Source organism: Alligator sinensis, unplaced genomic scaffold, assembly GCF_000455745.1.
Source record: "Alligator sinensis unplaced genomic scaffold, ASM45574v1 scaffold322_1, whole genome shotgun sequence".
In the NCBI taxonomy this organism is placed as follows: Eukaryota; Metazoa; Chordata; order Crocodylia; family Alligatoridae; genus Alligator; species Alligator sinensis.
The window spans coordinates 1,101,112-1,116,927 of NW_005842154.1; the positions used below are offsets into that span (position 1 = coordinate 1,101,112).

The 15,816-nt window shown below is 49.8% G+C and overlaps 1 protein-coding gene across 5 annotated transcripts in view; it reads right to left on the reverse strand.

Moving 5' to 3' along the window:
• Positions 1-5,306: 5,306 nt before the first annotated feature.
• ACOT7 (acyl-CoA thioesterase 7) overlaps positions 5,307-15,816 on the reverse strand; it is an 81,672-nt gene continuing 71,162 nt past the window's right edge. For all 5 annotated transcript variants that reach the window (XM_025206380.1, XM_025206379.1, XM_025206378.1 and 2 more), the window contains exon 9: positions 5,307-6,241. In XM_025206380.1, coding sequence (XP_025062165.1) covers positions 6,137-6,241 — 105 coding nt within the window. In that variant the 3' untranslated portion in view covers positions 5,307-6,136. The remainder of the gene's footprint in view (positions 6,242-15,816) is intronic.

Sequence of the window (15,816 nt, forward strand, 5' to 3'; positions counted from 1 at the left end):
CAGGCTGTCTTCCAGCTCTGGCAATTGGCAGGACTTGGTGTCCAGTTGCACACAGCTTTCTCACGTGACTTATCAGGCATGAGGCAGCCTGTCAGCTTTTGAATGACTCAGCATCAGACTATCAGCAGCACTGACAGTGGTTGGAGAAAGTGCTGGCTGGGCACTGTTGAGGCAGAGGCATTCACTGCATCATCCTTGCCATCTGGGAGGAGTTTGCAGAGTGCTGTGTAACCAGATCGTGGTGCCTCTGGGGGATGCAGGCAGCTCCAATGCCCAAAGAGATTCTCATTTTTATTCCAGTTATTTATCCAGTGTTTGGAAAAACGATGTCTTTCCCAGCCTGGGTTGAATTTTTCCCTACCACCTTATTTGACAAGTGTTGTTCCCTTCCCTGAGTGGCTGCTTATGGACAAACTGGAGTGCATCTATCTGTCTGGTAGCAGATCTTCAGGAGGTTTACCTCTAGTGAGACTCCCTGCTGGGCCAAGTCTGCACATATGCACTCAGAGCAAATGATCCCAGCAGAGCCCATAAGCCCCCAAATAAGAACTTCAACAGCCTGTCCCAGTTTCAGGTGGTAACAAACTGGTGGGGAGAGTGCAAGAGAGCCTAGCAAATCAAAAGGCTGCTTTAAAGGGCCTCAGGGGTAGGTTTTGCCTGAGTAAGAGCTGCAAAAGTAAAATGAGGTCTGGGCCCTGAGATGTTGTGTTCTAGGTACAGCCTCTGGAACAGACAAGTGACAGGTGCTTGGTATGCTCCTAAAGGGGACCTAGATACCAGGGCTATGGCTACAGAATGAGAACAAGAGGGGCAAGATACTTTAGCAGGTGGCAGATGGTCAGGGTGATGACAGCCAGGTAAGCTCTTGCACAGATGAAAGGGGTTTCATTTGGTTACTTTAAACCATAAGGAGTATTTTAAGGGTGGGAATGGGGGTGGGGGTGTAAAAACTACATGAAAGAGGAAGTTTGGTCTACTATGCAGGTGGCCTGACCCACCTGGCTTGGACATTGGTGCAGCGGACATGCCATTAGAAGGATGCATATTAGCCCAGAAATAAATAGTACGGGGAGCACTGGACAGCTGCATGGGACTATTCCTGCACAGCATGGTGACAGTCTGAAGTCAGTAGATCTCTTCTCCTAGTCACAGGAGGTGTCGATGGAAGGGAGAAAATCATGCCTTAGGCCGCACTGGAGTAGCAGCTGCTTTCAGGATTACAGGGAGTGGGAATGCATCTAAAACTCCTCCCAGTGCCAGACCTCATGCCCTGCAGCTCTGCTCCCACTGCCCTTCCTTGGGGGAAACACAAGGTCCCTGCTTCCATGGGACCCTGGGGGGCATATGCTTTCCCAGATATGTACAAAACATATAGGGCGAGTTCTTGGCCCCACCAAAGTCAGTGACAAAACCCCACTGCAGTTAAGAGGGCCAGGGCTCCCTGCTCATGGTATGAACTGATGTGTGTCTTGGCAAAGCTGTCAGCAGCTTGGAAGTACAAGTGCATGTGGCAGTAGGGGGAGTGCAAAGTGGCTGGCCCTGGGGCCACCTGGTGCTATGAGGAGTCCCTCTCTGCAGCAGTGCAGCTGCTCCTCCTTCTCCCACAGCTGGAAGCCTTTACAAGGCACATGTTTTTTCCCCTGACTTCCATGAGTTGGCTGAGTCTGTTGCTGCCCTATCCATTGCTGAGACCTCAGATTGCCATTTCCTCTTCATTTTTCTGAGAGCTACCCAAGCACAAATCACCACTGTGCACTCTCTGCTTTGCACCGGATCTTGGTTGCAGCTCACTCAGTGCTGGCATGCCAGGCCTGCTGGACCCTGCCCTGAGAATGCTGGGCTTGGAACTTGGGCGCCTTTGGGTTTTAGTTTTAATGGTGTGACCTGTATTTTTCTATGGTTTGTGTTGCACCATTTTTGTGCTTTGAAGCACAGGAGGCTGGCTGTGGAACACGCGCAGGGGGCAGTATTTACCCTTTATGAAGCTTCACTGACTTCAGGGGATGTAGAAAGCCAAGTGGTGGATTTGTCCCTTTGCAGATTTACTGCTATGAACAGCTGACCCTACTTTGTCTGTAACACAAAGTCCCATGCATGGTTTGCATATGGGACTGGGTGGGCTTTCAGCACCCCCCTTCCCACATTTTCACTCACATTTATGGACTTAGAGCCTGTCAGGGCCTGTCCCAGAGTCGGGTTGCCTTAAATTAGCAGCATATATACTAAAACTGTCAATACACTAGCACAGCCCTGTCTAGAAACCCCACTCACCTGTTCACTAAGCCCACGTGAATCCCAGGGAGGACACCACCTGGCAGCCCATTCTGTCATGCTGCTTCCTCCAACCACTTCCTCCCTGTTGTTTGCATCAGTCCCTCCCTTTGTCCATGAAAGCCCTCATTCCTGATGGGATGAGTGACATTGGCACCTTGCTGCCATCCCAGATCTGGTCTCTCCCACACGCCGCTGCCGCTGCTTTAGGAAGTCAAGCATTTTGGCCCTTTGGAGCAGTCTGGATGGTAGGGACCCATCCTGCTCTGCTCACGTCCCTGCAAAGCTATGCATATAACCCATAATCAAACACTGTGGAGGAGGTTAAGCTAGCTATCAAGAGGTAAGTAAGAGACCCTTGAGGCCCAATGCCCATCTCCATCTGGCTTCTTACTTCCTTGTGACACTACTCCAGCACAAGACAGCTCCCTCCCTCCACTGGGTCCCAGGAGCTCTTCAAGGTCAGCATTGTTTGTGTCCTTTGGCTTTACCCAAGTCCCATTACACCGAACAGGCTCCCATCACACTGGATGCAGCAGTCCTGGGTGCTCCATTGGAGCATCTTCTGGACAAGAGCTGGAGCAGGACTTCTGCACCCTGTTCTGGGAACCCTGGGTGAAGACTCACGCCTGTCTGGAGCGCACTGTAGAGCTTGAGATACAAGTGATTAAATCAGCCAAGCTGTTGCTGCCAGTCCCAAGAACTGCAGGCAGTGGTTCTCCCAGGGACATTATTTGGTTAAACCAAGGAGGTAGCACCAGGAATTAGCACATGAGCAAGTCTGAAACACTTACTGAAGAGACCAGTGCAGGTGGCAGCTCCAAGGGTGCTGTCATTTTCAAGAAAGCTGTCTGGCTGAAGAAGCAGGAAGCAGGAAGCGTTAACTGCTGAAATCACATGAAAGCTAATGCTTATGCTTTGTAGCCCATGTTTGCTTTGGGTATTAATGACTCAGATACGTGATTCATTCATCAGACCAGCATGCAGTGGTACATTAGTAAGTAGCACTCAGTTAAACAATTTGTGAGAGAGGAGTTGATTCCACTGCTCTGGGTAATGCGTTAACATCCCAGAGGCTTCTGCCAAGGTTGGAGACTTTGTGCCCTGATCTTGCTAATCCTTGTATAAAGGTGACAAACTGTTGTTTACACAGGAGCTCAGCTTCTGCTAGAGATTTGCCAACTAAGAAGCTCATGAATAAATCCTGGATTAAAAAGGAGACTGCTGTGTTTATCCAAAGGATATCTTTGGTATCCGGGGTATAGGTTGTAGCCATGTTGGTCTAAGGACATATTCATTCCATCCAGGAAGAGCACAGACGAACTGCAGATGCTTCTTCAGCCTGACAAAGGGCATTTGTACCCAAAAGCTTACAAAGAAGAATTTTTCCAACTATTTGAGCTGGTCTAATAAAAGGTATCAGAACCTTGCCTTTCTTTGATATCCTGCACTCATCTGGCTACCTTCCTTGAACAAAGCCTCTGCCCCCTGTTGCTGCTGCATGTGAGATGTCATGACTGACTGCTTTGCCATTTGGGAAACACTGTAGGACCTGCCTGATTTTTACTGGGAGAATTAATTAGGAGTGAGACACTCATAAGCTAGTGGTTGCCCTTTGGATACTTACTGAGCCTGTTTTAGATAGTTCAGTGATCACCAGAGAACAGGAAAACCCTCCTCTTCTCCAGTCAGGTTCAGCTAAAGGCCAAACACATTTAAACAGATACTGAAACAGGCCAAGGCAAGACTACATCACAAGTGTGTCCAATGACCCTATTCTTGATACTAAGGAAGGTTAGGCAAGATCTCTTCCCCTGTTTGTCAGCTTATTGGTGCTCCTTACTTCCAGGAGGGCTACAAGTCTTCAAAGGAATAGAAAGTTCTGAGCTGATGCCCATTCCCTACCCAGATTTAAGCCTGAATTCCATGCAATTCCTTTGGACATATCATAAAAGTGAGCCCTCTCCCCGCTTATTAGTGGTCAAGAATGCCACTCTTAAATGGTTACGGAAAAATTTGGCAATTGGAAACTTGAGGTGATATCCCCAAAGCGAATCAAAATGCTTGATGGAAAGCTCCAACCAGAATAGGAGCTGGACCACTGAAGATGATATGTACTGTACCATGGACATATCAAAGCCTTACTGTACATGCCCAGCAAGTAATGTGACTACTTATCTTCTGCTTCATGAGCTTTACCTGGGATACAAATTTACACTGAGCAGCAAAATCAGGGCCTCCACATGACAGGACAAATTGCACTGCTCTGTACTGGAGATCAGGAAGTGCCAGGCTTTCCCTTGCCACCTCCTGCCACACAATCATTCCCATGTGTTCGTTAGTACCTGCACTGGCTTTAGACTGCACATGGGCCCCACACACATGGAGTGGGCTGAGCCTTGCTGGGCAATGGATCTGCCAGCCAGTCTGCCCAGAACTCTGCTCCTATGCATCCCTGACAGGATCTGGAGGCATCCACATTAAAACCACAGGGATAGCTTGCCTTATATTGAGCTAGCCTGGGTATCCACAGCAGCATGGCCAGTGGCAGCATGGCCAGTCTGGGATGAACCACCCCACCGCACCAAGGATCCCTATTAAGTACTTTGGCAGCTATAGTTCATGCTGAGCTCCAGCTTGCCTGCATATGCTGCTCTCCTGCCTGACTGTGGAACAAGCAGGCTTCACATTTCATAGTTTCATAGTTGTTAGGGGCTGGAAGAGACTTTACAGATCATCGGGTTCAGCGCCCCTGCACTTGGGCATTTCCCCCTTGTCACTCTACATTTGGATGCAATTTGGGCACCACTTCCAATTGGAGATCCCTGGCCATTTGTAGCCCAGGCTACCTCTGGAGCTAAACAGCACAAACAAACATATCAGGGTGCAGCTCTCATTAAAAGGACATTCTCTGCTCAGCCCAAGGAACAAACTTGCCCCGCATCTCCTCTGATGTGGAATCACTTATACCACACCTTTTTGTCAGACTTTTTCAACCACACAAACCTTCTGTAAAGAAAAAAAGACTCCGGTTCTATTATTCACCTCAGTCCAGACTGAGGGACTTTATTCATGTCACAAGTATTCTTTAAATTACTCAGATGCGCACAGGAATTTTTGTATATAGGTTGAAATGGAATGGATAGAAACAGTCCAATACAATACTGAGTAGCATTTACACTGGAGAATATTATAAATAAGCTTTGGTGTACATTTTTAGGACATACTATAAATTAACACAACGTTACAAAGACTCAAAGCCCCGTGTATTCTGCACAATGCCCCCTGCTTCTGTAGCACTTCACGATGAGATGGGAGTGATTTTTACTGAATTAAATGTCATAATGAGTAACAGCAGTAGCCTTGTGTTATTTACCCTGATACTCAATGCAATGTTATGCTGCTCCTGCATTTTCAATGTGCCCTTTTCAATTGATAATTAAACAAATATATTTGTGGCAATCACCAAGACTTTGTGGTAGCTTAGGATGGGGCTTCCAGTGAGGTGTACTCAGCAGTGAAATAATTCAACAGCTGATTCAAACTGGCAACAGCAGATTTCAGAACCCACTGTGGTGAGGGGTGATTCAAACGATATGTGAGCCCCCAAACAAGCAGGACATCTGGTGACATTAGACTTGGGTGTGAAAAGATGATGCTTTTTAAATGAAGCTGGGGGTTTCCAGAGCCAGATGCTGCAGGATGGTATCCCTCCAGCCACAGGGATGATGAATACAGCAGGGCCCTGTGCACACGTCACACAACATTAATGACAACTCAGTTGTATTTGGCCAAGTGAGATCTAGGTGGATATGTTTCCCCCCAGGGCAGTTCTCCTGTGAGCATGTGAGGCCAGGAGGTAACGTCACTGCTGAGCCAGTGGCTGCAGATGCACCTGTCTTTTGGCTTTCGTCTGGAGGTATCGCCCTTTGCCCTCCTCAAAACGCTTCTTCTCATCTTCAGTTTCTGTCTGTTGGTCAGAAAAAACAAGAACCATGAGCATCACCTCTTCTGCATCTGGGGTGAACTAGTCTGACCATGTCAGACAAGGTCTAATAACACACTTGCCCCTCCTAGCCCCCTTCCATTCTTGAAAATCCCAAAGGATTCTACACTGCTGGGAAGGTTTTGATCTCAGCAGCAGTAGTGCTAGTCTGGAGTAACTGCAATCTGCAACAGCAGAACTGAGCAAAGAATACCTTTGCGGGAATCCCAACACCCTGACAGAAAGGCAGCCATCTCTAGTGGGGGACGGGCAAGGACTCTGCAACACTGCGCCACAGGCATTGGCAAGTGGTAAAACTCTTCTCAGGAAGGGAAAGAATCACCCAGCGCCACCTTCTCAGCAACAAGTAAATCTTCAATGACTGTAAATACCAGGACTGTGGTTCTGGGGTTCTAGGGAGCACCTGCCACTAACTCTCTAATGCCAACTCCTGCGCACTTCTGCCAACTCCACCCTCTACCCCAGCTCTGAGAATGCATGCAGCAGGTCAGTACAAGAAGGTCCATGCACTTGAGGTATTGGGGGAAGCAGTGCATGGTAAGCCCACATCGTCATCGGCAGCGACAGGCAGACCACCTCCATCCAGCAGGTGTCTTCTGGTTCTCCAAGAATGGGTCCAGCTTGTTTTTCAGAGCTACTGCTAAAGAGGGAGGAGGAGATTGAAACCAAATGTCCCAGAGCCACATGAGATGTGCAATCTGGTGTGTCAGGTCAGCATAGGCAGGGCTGGCCTTGTGCACGCAGCAAAGACCACGCAGAGGGAATGTTTGGATTGGAATGCAGATCCATCACCCTATCACTATTCACAAACCATCCCAACAAACACACCATTAGCACTGCCCCTCTGAGGAGGCCAGAAGCCTGGGTGGCAGCCCAAAGCGAGCAGCAGAGGCAGTATAAGCTTCTGCAGCTCTCTGGTATGCCCCTTACTGAGGTGGGTGTAACTTTAAGAGATGCTTGTTAAATAGGCTAGCCTGGGAGGAAAATCTATTTCTCCAACACCTGGCAGCTGTTAATTTCTTAGCAAGGCACATACCACCAAGCCCCACTGGGATAACATCTTCATGGCCATTTGTTCTACAAATTATCATATTGGTTCCACTGTGTGTACAATTTTACATCATTTGTGCCCCCTGTGCAAAATACTTGGCTGGAGGTAACTCCACTAATAGGACTGGGATGAGCATGTTCACCTCCTAATGAAGGAACGTATCAGAAAAGTGCTAAATGAAATCAGGCTCACAGCAGGGGAACGCTGTCATGTTGTGTGTCCTGTATACAGCACCAGAGGTGAAGGTGGCCCTTTACAAAGACAGGCAACCCCAGTCGTACCCTCAAGGAGCTTCCAAGCTAAGGGCTCAGCTTTGCAAAGACACGCAGTATCTCTCACTACCTGCAGCATCACCCCAACAGCAGCAGTCTTGGCCTTCATGCACCAACAAGCCTGTTGGGACCTTACAGGGAGACTAAACATGTTAACATTGTGCTACTGGTTTCAACTGGAACAGGCACAAAACCTCTCAACAAATAGCAGAGCTGTTTGTTCTTGGTGAAGATGTTGGGTGTTAGGCAGGCAACTAAACCTGCACATAGTTATTCTTTACCCCAAATCCCTTCCAATCTGCAAAGCTGTGGACAAAGATGCCTAGAATAAGCTTTGCGGGAATCCCAACACCCTGACAGAAAGGTAGCCACAACAGTGGGGGGGGGAAGGTTAGTTGCAGCCAACCTCTCCTTGACTGTTCTTCAAATGCTACCTGGAACAAGCTGGTAGCAGCTGACACTCACAGCCAGCGAAAGGCAGGGTTTTTCCAGCTGTGGATGTTGCCTCGCTCTTCTGAAAGAAGTATCCATAGATGGATTTTCTACCTCCTTTCCTTGATGCATCACAGGGCTGGGTATTTTCTTCATGCTGCTCTGGTCAGGTCTGGTCCAGGGAGCAGGAGATGGCCACAGATCTGTGACAGTGGGGTGTTTTTGTTTTTTGGGGACAGGGGGAGAGTTGATTTTTGGAGGGGAAGGGTTGTTCAGTTACCTGTTTATTTTTTTAAACTGATAACCATGCAAAAGTAAGCCAGAGTTGTTGCTGTTGGAAGACTTGGCAGGAGGGTGATCTACAGCACATCCTCACAACCTCAGATGGCTTTGTCCTTTGGATTAAACCAATTAGCATGCTCTCCAAAAATCTGTGCAACCCCAGTGTGGCTCTTCATGCACCTTTCTACTCAGCCAGGTACCCTATACCCATGGGTCTGCAGACAAGTTGAACAGCCCGCTATTTGCAGATGACAAGATAATCCTAATGTCAAGTACAGAGGCAGATCTTGCAAGCCAAGCATACTGTGGTGGAGAATCATTTGTCAGAGCCAGGGAGATGCAGGCTGACCCGTCACGGCTTAATTGGAAGCAGCAAGAGGATGTTCACAGATCACAACATTTATTATGAATCAGCATGCTGCCATCATTCAGCCTAGAGAGCAGCAGCATGCATGGATTGTTATTTCATAGATTTCATAGACATTAGGGCTGGAAGGGACCTCGGAAAATCATCAGGTCCAGATCCCTGCCCCAAGGGCAGAAAGTCAGCTAGGGTCAAAGGATCCCAGCAAGATAAGCATCCAAATGCTGCTTAAAGGAGTACAGAGTAGGTGCTTACACCATCTCTGGAGGGAGTCTATTCCAGGCCTTGGGGACTTGGACAGTAAAGAAGTTTTTCCTTATGTCCAGCCTAAAATAGTCTTGGAGGAGTTTGTCACCATTGGACCTTGTCATCCCTTGGGGTGCTCTGGTGAACAGGCATTCCCCCAGATCCTGATGCACACCCCTGATGTACTTATAGGCTGCCTGCCACCAGGTCACCCCCGAGTCTGTGCTTTTCCAGGCTGAAGAGTCCCATGCCTCAGCCTCTCTTCACGAGGCCTATTCTCTTGTCCTCTATCATGCATGTGGCTCTCCTCTGGACTCTCTCAAGCTTTTCCACATCCTTCTTGAATTGTGGAGCCCAAAATTGGATCCAGTACTCCAGCTGCGGCCTCACCAAGGCCAAATACAGCGGGAGGATGACATCCTGAGATTTACTTGAGAAGTATCTATGGATGCAAGCCAGAGTTTGGTTTGCTTTACCACCTGTGACATCACATTGGTGGCTCATGTTCATCTTATGGTCAATCATGACCCCCAAATCTCTTTTGGCCATGGTGCTAGTGAGTATAGCACTGCCGAGCCTGTAAGTGTGCTGTGGGTTTCTTTTCCCCAAGGTGGAGCACCTTACATTTTTCGGTATTAAAAGTCATCAGGTTTGTATCTGCCCACTTTTTGAGCCTATCCAAGTCAGTCTGGATCACCAGCCTATCCTCAGGTGTGGACAGTTTACCCCAAAGTTTAGTGTTGTCAGCAAACTTGGCCAGTCCACTTCTGACACCAGTATCCACGTTGTTGATAAAGACTTTAAGGAGAACAGGTCCAAGGACGAGCTTTGGGGGACCCCACTTGTCACGGAGCACCATAATGATTCACTTTCATTGACCAGCACTCTCTGGGTCCAGCCTCAGAGCCTATTCCCCAGCCATCGGACTGTGATGTAGCCAAGGCCCACAGTTGGTTATGCTCAAGGATGCTTTGAGCCATTGCCTCCATTTACTGTAAATAATAGAAAGCTTTCTTGGACAATGCAGGTATTAAAATCTCACCCCTGCCACACACTAACAGATGAGATGGGGTCCTGGACAAGAGGAGCAGGGACAGGCCAACTTCCTGCAGGGGCTCTGCTCCTTCTCACTAGCTTGCCCGGCTGTGAATGGCTGATACTCAGCCCTGACTCATGCCACGTGCTGGGCAGAGGCCTCTTAAAGTGGCAGGATGGGACAGCCATGTTTCCTGCTTTCACAGCAAATTGCTGGAACCTGCTGGCCAGGCCCCACACGCTCTAGGCACAGGGGGTTTCATTCTCCTGGGTTCCCAGGCCAGCACCTTTCACGGGAGCTGACTATGCTTAACAGCTCTCAACCAGCATGCAGCATACATGACAGGCATCGTGGCACGTGACAACTCGTTCAGAGAGCTGATTAAAAATGCATAACCTGACCTAGGTGGAACAATACAAACTAATGATTAAATTATCACCAGCAAAAATACTTGTGTCTCTTATTCCACTCGAGGAGTGCACATCTGGCTTGCCTTTTCTACCTGTCCAGGGCAGAGATCCATTGAGCAGATGAAGACTCAAGGCCAAGATGAATGCAGAACACAGCGCTTTGGAGCAGATGACCAGTGTCACTGCCTACCCGAACACCAGCTGATGTGGCACATTCTTGCCATTAAAACATCCTTACCCACATTTGTTGAATGTTATGTCACCTGCCCACACAGCCCCTAATGACCTGCTATTGCAGCTACCTTGGCTCTGATGGACATGCTTACCTTGTGTCTCATTTCCTGCACAGTTTGTCTGAGCCCTAATCACCAACATATTGTTTTTTTCTGACAGCTCCTGGTAGCTCTCATATCAGAGCTAAGGTGTAGTCCAGGGGTTCACCAGAATTGGTGACATGAAACAAGCCAACGCAGCCTCTCACTAGGCAGTCAGAGCAAGGGCAGAGAGAACTCCTAAGGGGTAAGATGAGATACTCTCATCGCTGACTGGTGCAGACAGCTGTGTTCTGACCCCCTTGCAGTACAAGAGACCACACATCCTGTGCACCACGCACTGCCATACCAAGACCTGTGTTAAGAAGACTATGCTCACATCCACCAAAATGCACAGGGTGCTCACCATCCCAGGCAGAAGCACGAGGATCTTAAAACAGCTGCTCTGTGTAAGCCAGTTGCCAAGTAAGTGAGAACACTCATTTCCAGAGCAGATGCTCGCACCCCAGGAGCCAGGAACCCTAGCCCCCTCTGGGCTCACAGCTGCAGATAATTGCTGCAGTTCCCCCAATTCTGGTGATGTGTGCAGTGGTTTGGGCTGGCTCTGTCAGTGCTCCAGGGGCCTGCTGCTCTGAGTGGCAATGAGAGCATCAACATGTACAGACAGGGCTGCATCAGGCCAAAAACCAGGGTGGGCTCTCCATTTGCAACAAGCCACTGAAACAGGAAGGGGAAGTCCTGGTGGGAAGCTCTGGGTTGTCGCTGTGAGTATGTCCATGCCTCTGTTACCAGAGGACAGGCACCAGTAGTCGAGAGCTCACAGGGGCTTTTCAAACACAAGTGTATCTCAGCCTGGCCCACGTTAAAGCTTGCAGACACCTGCATGAGCCAGGCCAAGGAGACCAGTGGCAGCAGGCCTCTTGGTGACTGCAACCCACACAGGCAGTGATAGCATGTCCCCAGTCTACATTACCCGAGTGACTCACAGGCATAGCCATTTTGCTGTTTTCCCCCTGCTCCTCTGACAAAATCACGAGAGTTGAAGTGTCACCACACAGCCACCCACTGCCCACGCTCCAGCTGGCTCTGGCAGGCCGCTCCCCCCCTCCTCCCTGCACACAGCACTTTTACTGTGAGAAACAGGCTATAACTCCTGGATGCCAAGCCATGGCTGTGGAGTGAGACAAAGACTGGGGCATAGGTGCACCTCGCTGGCACTGCCATGCTGCAGTGAGGAAGCTGCTCACTGCACTCCTGCTACACACAGTGAGCCCTCCAACCGGGCAGCTGCATGGTATGGCAATGGGGAAGCCAATTCACCAGAGAACAGGGGTGGGATGGGGCCAGTCACACAAAAACCTGCAGGGACAGGACTGAAAACCAGCCCAGCATCGCTTGCATTCTCATGGCACAACTGTTCCCTGTTGGGCTGTACCCTGCCCTAACCAGCATCTTGTTTCTGGCTGGTCCACATTACAGAAGGGTGAAGGAAGGACATGCAGAGAACAGGGTAGAGCTAGCATAGGGCTAGAGCGGGGGCCCAAACAAGGGTCCATATTTGGATCCAATCCCAGGCTGCCAGGTGATTGTAATGGGGTCATGAGAGGGTGGCAAAGTGCTCATTGAGTCTAAAATCTCAGCATCTCTCATGCAGGCTCTGGCCCCATCCCGCTGCTGCTCATCAGGGTAAAACTAATCTTCAGTGGAAAACACTGCTTGCTTCCAGAAGAAAGTCTGCAAATGAAGGAGCTCAGCATCTCTGCCTGTTCAGCCCATGACTGGAGGAGGCACTCTGACAGCTTGGTACAGGAAATAAGTGAGGAAGCTTGCCGTTAGCAGAGTCAATAGTGTGTCAGCTCTAGAATTAATGACTGTCAAGTCTGATGAAAGCTTCCAGGGGTGGGCAGAATAATCATCTGTCAGCTGAAGGGTTACAGACCTCCTTAATTAGCGAAGTCTTGCAGAGCACTTGAGTGCATAATGGGAAACACAAAGAGTCCCTGGATAACGATAAGTGCAATTTAAACTGGTGTCCAGATTCTTTCACCTCTAACTGAGCAGGGCACATGAGGCAGGGGCCGTGCTCTGCCATGAAGGATGCCCAGTGCAAGCCTAGTGCCTCAACACGGCTGTGAAGGACCAAAGACAGGGCAGGACCTAACCTCTGGCTGTTAATGCCTATTTGTTACCCAAAGCACAGCAACTGTATTGATGAAGACACACCTGCCTGGTGCAGCAGCCCATTGATGCTGGCTACCTGTTGCAAGCTGTTATCTCCTAAGGCCAGCTCCTCATGCAACACTCAAGGCAGGGTGTGGACAAGGCCAGCCACACAGACACATCTCCAAGAAAAACATTCAGCAGAGCCTGGCATGTGATGCCACATCAATGCTGTTGGCTGCAGCAGCATATTGGGTATGGCACTGCAAGAATTAACATGGCCATCATCCTTACAGGAGCAAGGCCTAGGCAGGCAGCATGGCATGGAAAGTGCTGGAACTTGAAGCACAGCAACCTCCCCCACATCGCTAGGCAAAGGGGGCAACTTGCTTGTCCCCGACCCAAGTCTCTCATTTTCCTAATGGTCTAATTAAACTGCTGGCATGGGAAATTTTGGAGCAGAGGGAGAAGGAAAGGCCAATCACACCACCCAGTCACTTCTTACAACAAAGCTGATCTGATGGTGCAAGGAGCAGTCATCTGCTTCATCAGCAGCTCTTTAAATAAACAGAGCAGCCCCAAGCTCCTATTTATGTTTAATAAAACAGGTTGGTCCACTGAGCATTTGTACACAGACCTCCTGCTCTTCCTCTCCGCACTGATGAAGAGGCTCTGCTCTGACCAAGTGGCTTACTGCAGGATTAATATGCTGATGCCTAGATTTACTGCTTATTTACAGCATGCATTTCTCTTCACTGCTTCCAAAACAGCCTGCAGAAGAGTCAGCTAGCTCCCATTCCCTCTGTGCTGCCTGTTTCCCTACATAACAGGTCTGTGCTCAAAGGTGGCTCTGCTGTAAGCTGCACTGGCCACCCTCAGGGCTGAGCACTGTATGGCTCACAAGAAACTTCTGGGATTGCCAAGCAGGCCAGACACTCCCTGGATGTCCCAAGCAGCGGGACGGGTCCAGGGCCAAGCTGCCCCCAAGAGCTGCCTCGCTGAACTTATGCCCTAAGACAGGGACAAAGGGGGATGCAGGCTTGCACAGACAGCTCTACAGCCCCTGCCTGTGCTCAGGGGTCTGCCTGCTTAGTGCAGCCCCAAATGCCATCGCCCTCTGCCTGGGACATGGAAGCTTTGTGCCTCATTTGTGCCCTCCCAGAAGCAGGGAAGCATGTGCATGTGATGGGAGCAGTCACACTCAACCCTGCAGCGACAGGCAAAGGGCACTCACAAGTGGATGAGACCCCCTTCCCAGTATTGTGGGAGCTGTCTGCAGCTCAGTGCTGCCAACCAGCAGATACTCCTGAGTGGGACTGTGAATGTAGACTTCCAGGGCCAGAAGCAGCTAGCAACGCAACCCAAGAGAGGGTACCACTGCCAGCCACAGAAGAGCCATGGGACCTGCCTGGCAGATACCTCCTGATGTGGACAGTCCACACAGTAACACCTGTAACTCTGCGGGGCAGCAATGACACTTGCCTGGTAAGGAGGACACCAGGGAAATGTGCTACCTGGTGCCTTGCCCAAGACAGTCCAATGCTGCAGCCTCCTTCCCTACCCACGGTGTGGGAGACACACAGCAGGAAAAGGCCACATATTCCCAGAGAGATCTGCATGGATTTCCCTTCAGTGCTAAAAAGGATTTCTTTGAATCCCCATAGGATCCACCTGTACTCATGAGGGAAACTAGTGCTTCTGCCATTAGAGTTGAGCAGCAGAGCAAGGGGCTGCCTTAGAAAGTGTTAGGTGAGCTGTGGGGAGATTAACAAGAGGGTTCCTTTCTCCCTGCCCCAGATGCTATAGCTGCCTCCCCACACCCAGCACAATGGAGTTATCAGGACATTGATATGAGGTTTTTGTGCTCCCTATGTGTAGAGGATGCCCTGCAAATTTCCAGCAAGGAGTAGACTCTTGGTTTGAAGCTCTGTGCCCTAATCACAGATCTCAGCTGGAAAAAAATCCATCTGGGATTCATTCAGATTTAATTCCACAGAATGTTATAAAGCTCCATGTGCCCCTCAGGCAGGGAACCTTTGCTGTTCCCACACTACGCCTGGCTGGGAGGTGCTCCTGGCAAATGCACCATCTCTGCCCTGTGAAGAATTCCCAATTGCCTGACTCTCCAGCAGGGCTCAGAAACAGGACAGCGTGTGGTGAGCAGGTGTTGCTGATGCACACAGCAACCCTGAGGATAGGGGAATAACATCTCCTGCCCCTGGGCTCCTGAAGGGAGGGAGCAGAGCATATTCAGGGCAATGGGACGCAGTGTGGGCTTCGCTGTGCACTGTGGGCTTTGCTGTCCCAGCATGTGGCTGACAGACAGTACTCCATGTTGCAGTTGCTAAGGGATGGTTGCCTGTGTGCAGCAGGCAGATCGTGACAGTTTTTGGACAGACTTAGGGTGGGGGGTAGATCAAGGGACTTCTTCCCCAGGGCAGATTTTTAGCACGCTCTGCCAGCCAGTGCTGCTGACATGTGCCAAATGCAAAGACATTTTTTTTATTGTTGTCTTCAAGCTGGGAAAGCACCAGAAGCCAGACCCTAACAGAGCTAAACATACTCCAAAACTGTTTCATAGATTTCATAGACATCAGGGCTGGAAGGGACCTCGGAAGATCATCGAGTCCAGCCCCCCCGCCCAAAGGGCAGGAAGTCAGCTGGGGTCATAGGATCCCAGCAAGATAAGCATCCAGTTTCATCTTGAAGGTGTTCAATGAAGGCGCTTGAACCACCTCCGGTGGCAGGCTGTTACAGACCTTGGGGGCTCGGACAGTAAAAAAGTTCTTCCTTATGTCCAGCCTGAAACGATCTTGAAGTAGTTTGTGACCATTCGACCTCGTCATCCCTTGGGGCGCTCTGGTGAACAATCGTTCCCCCAGATCCTGGTGAACACCCCTGATAAACTTGTAGGTGGCCATCAGATCACCCCTGAGCCTGCGCTTTTTCAGGCTAAAGAGCCCCAGGGCTCTCAGCCTGTCATCGTAGAGTCTGCTTCCCTGACCTCTGATCAT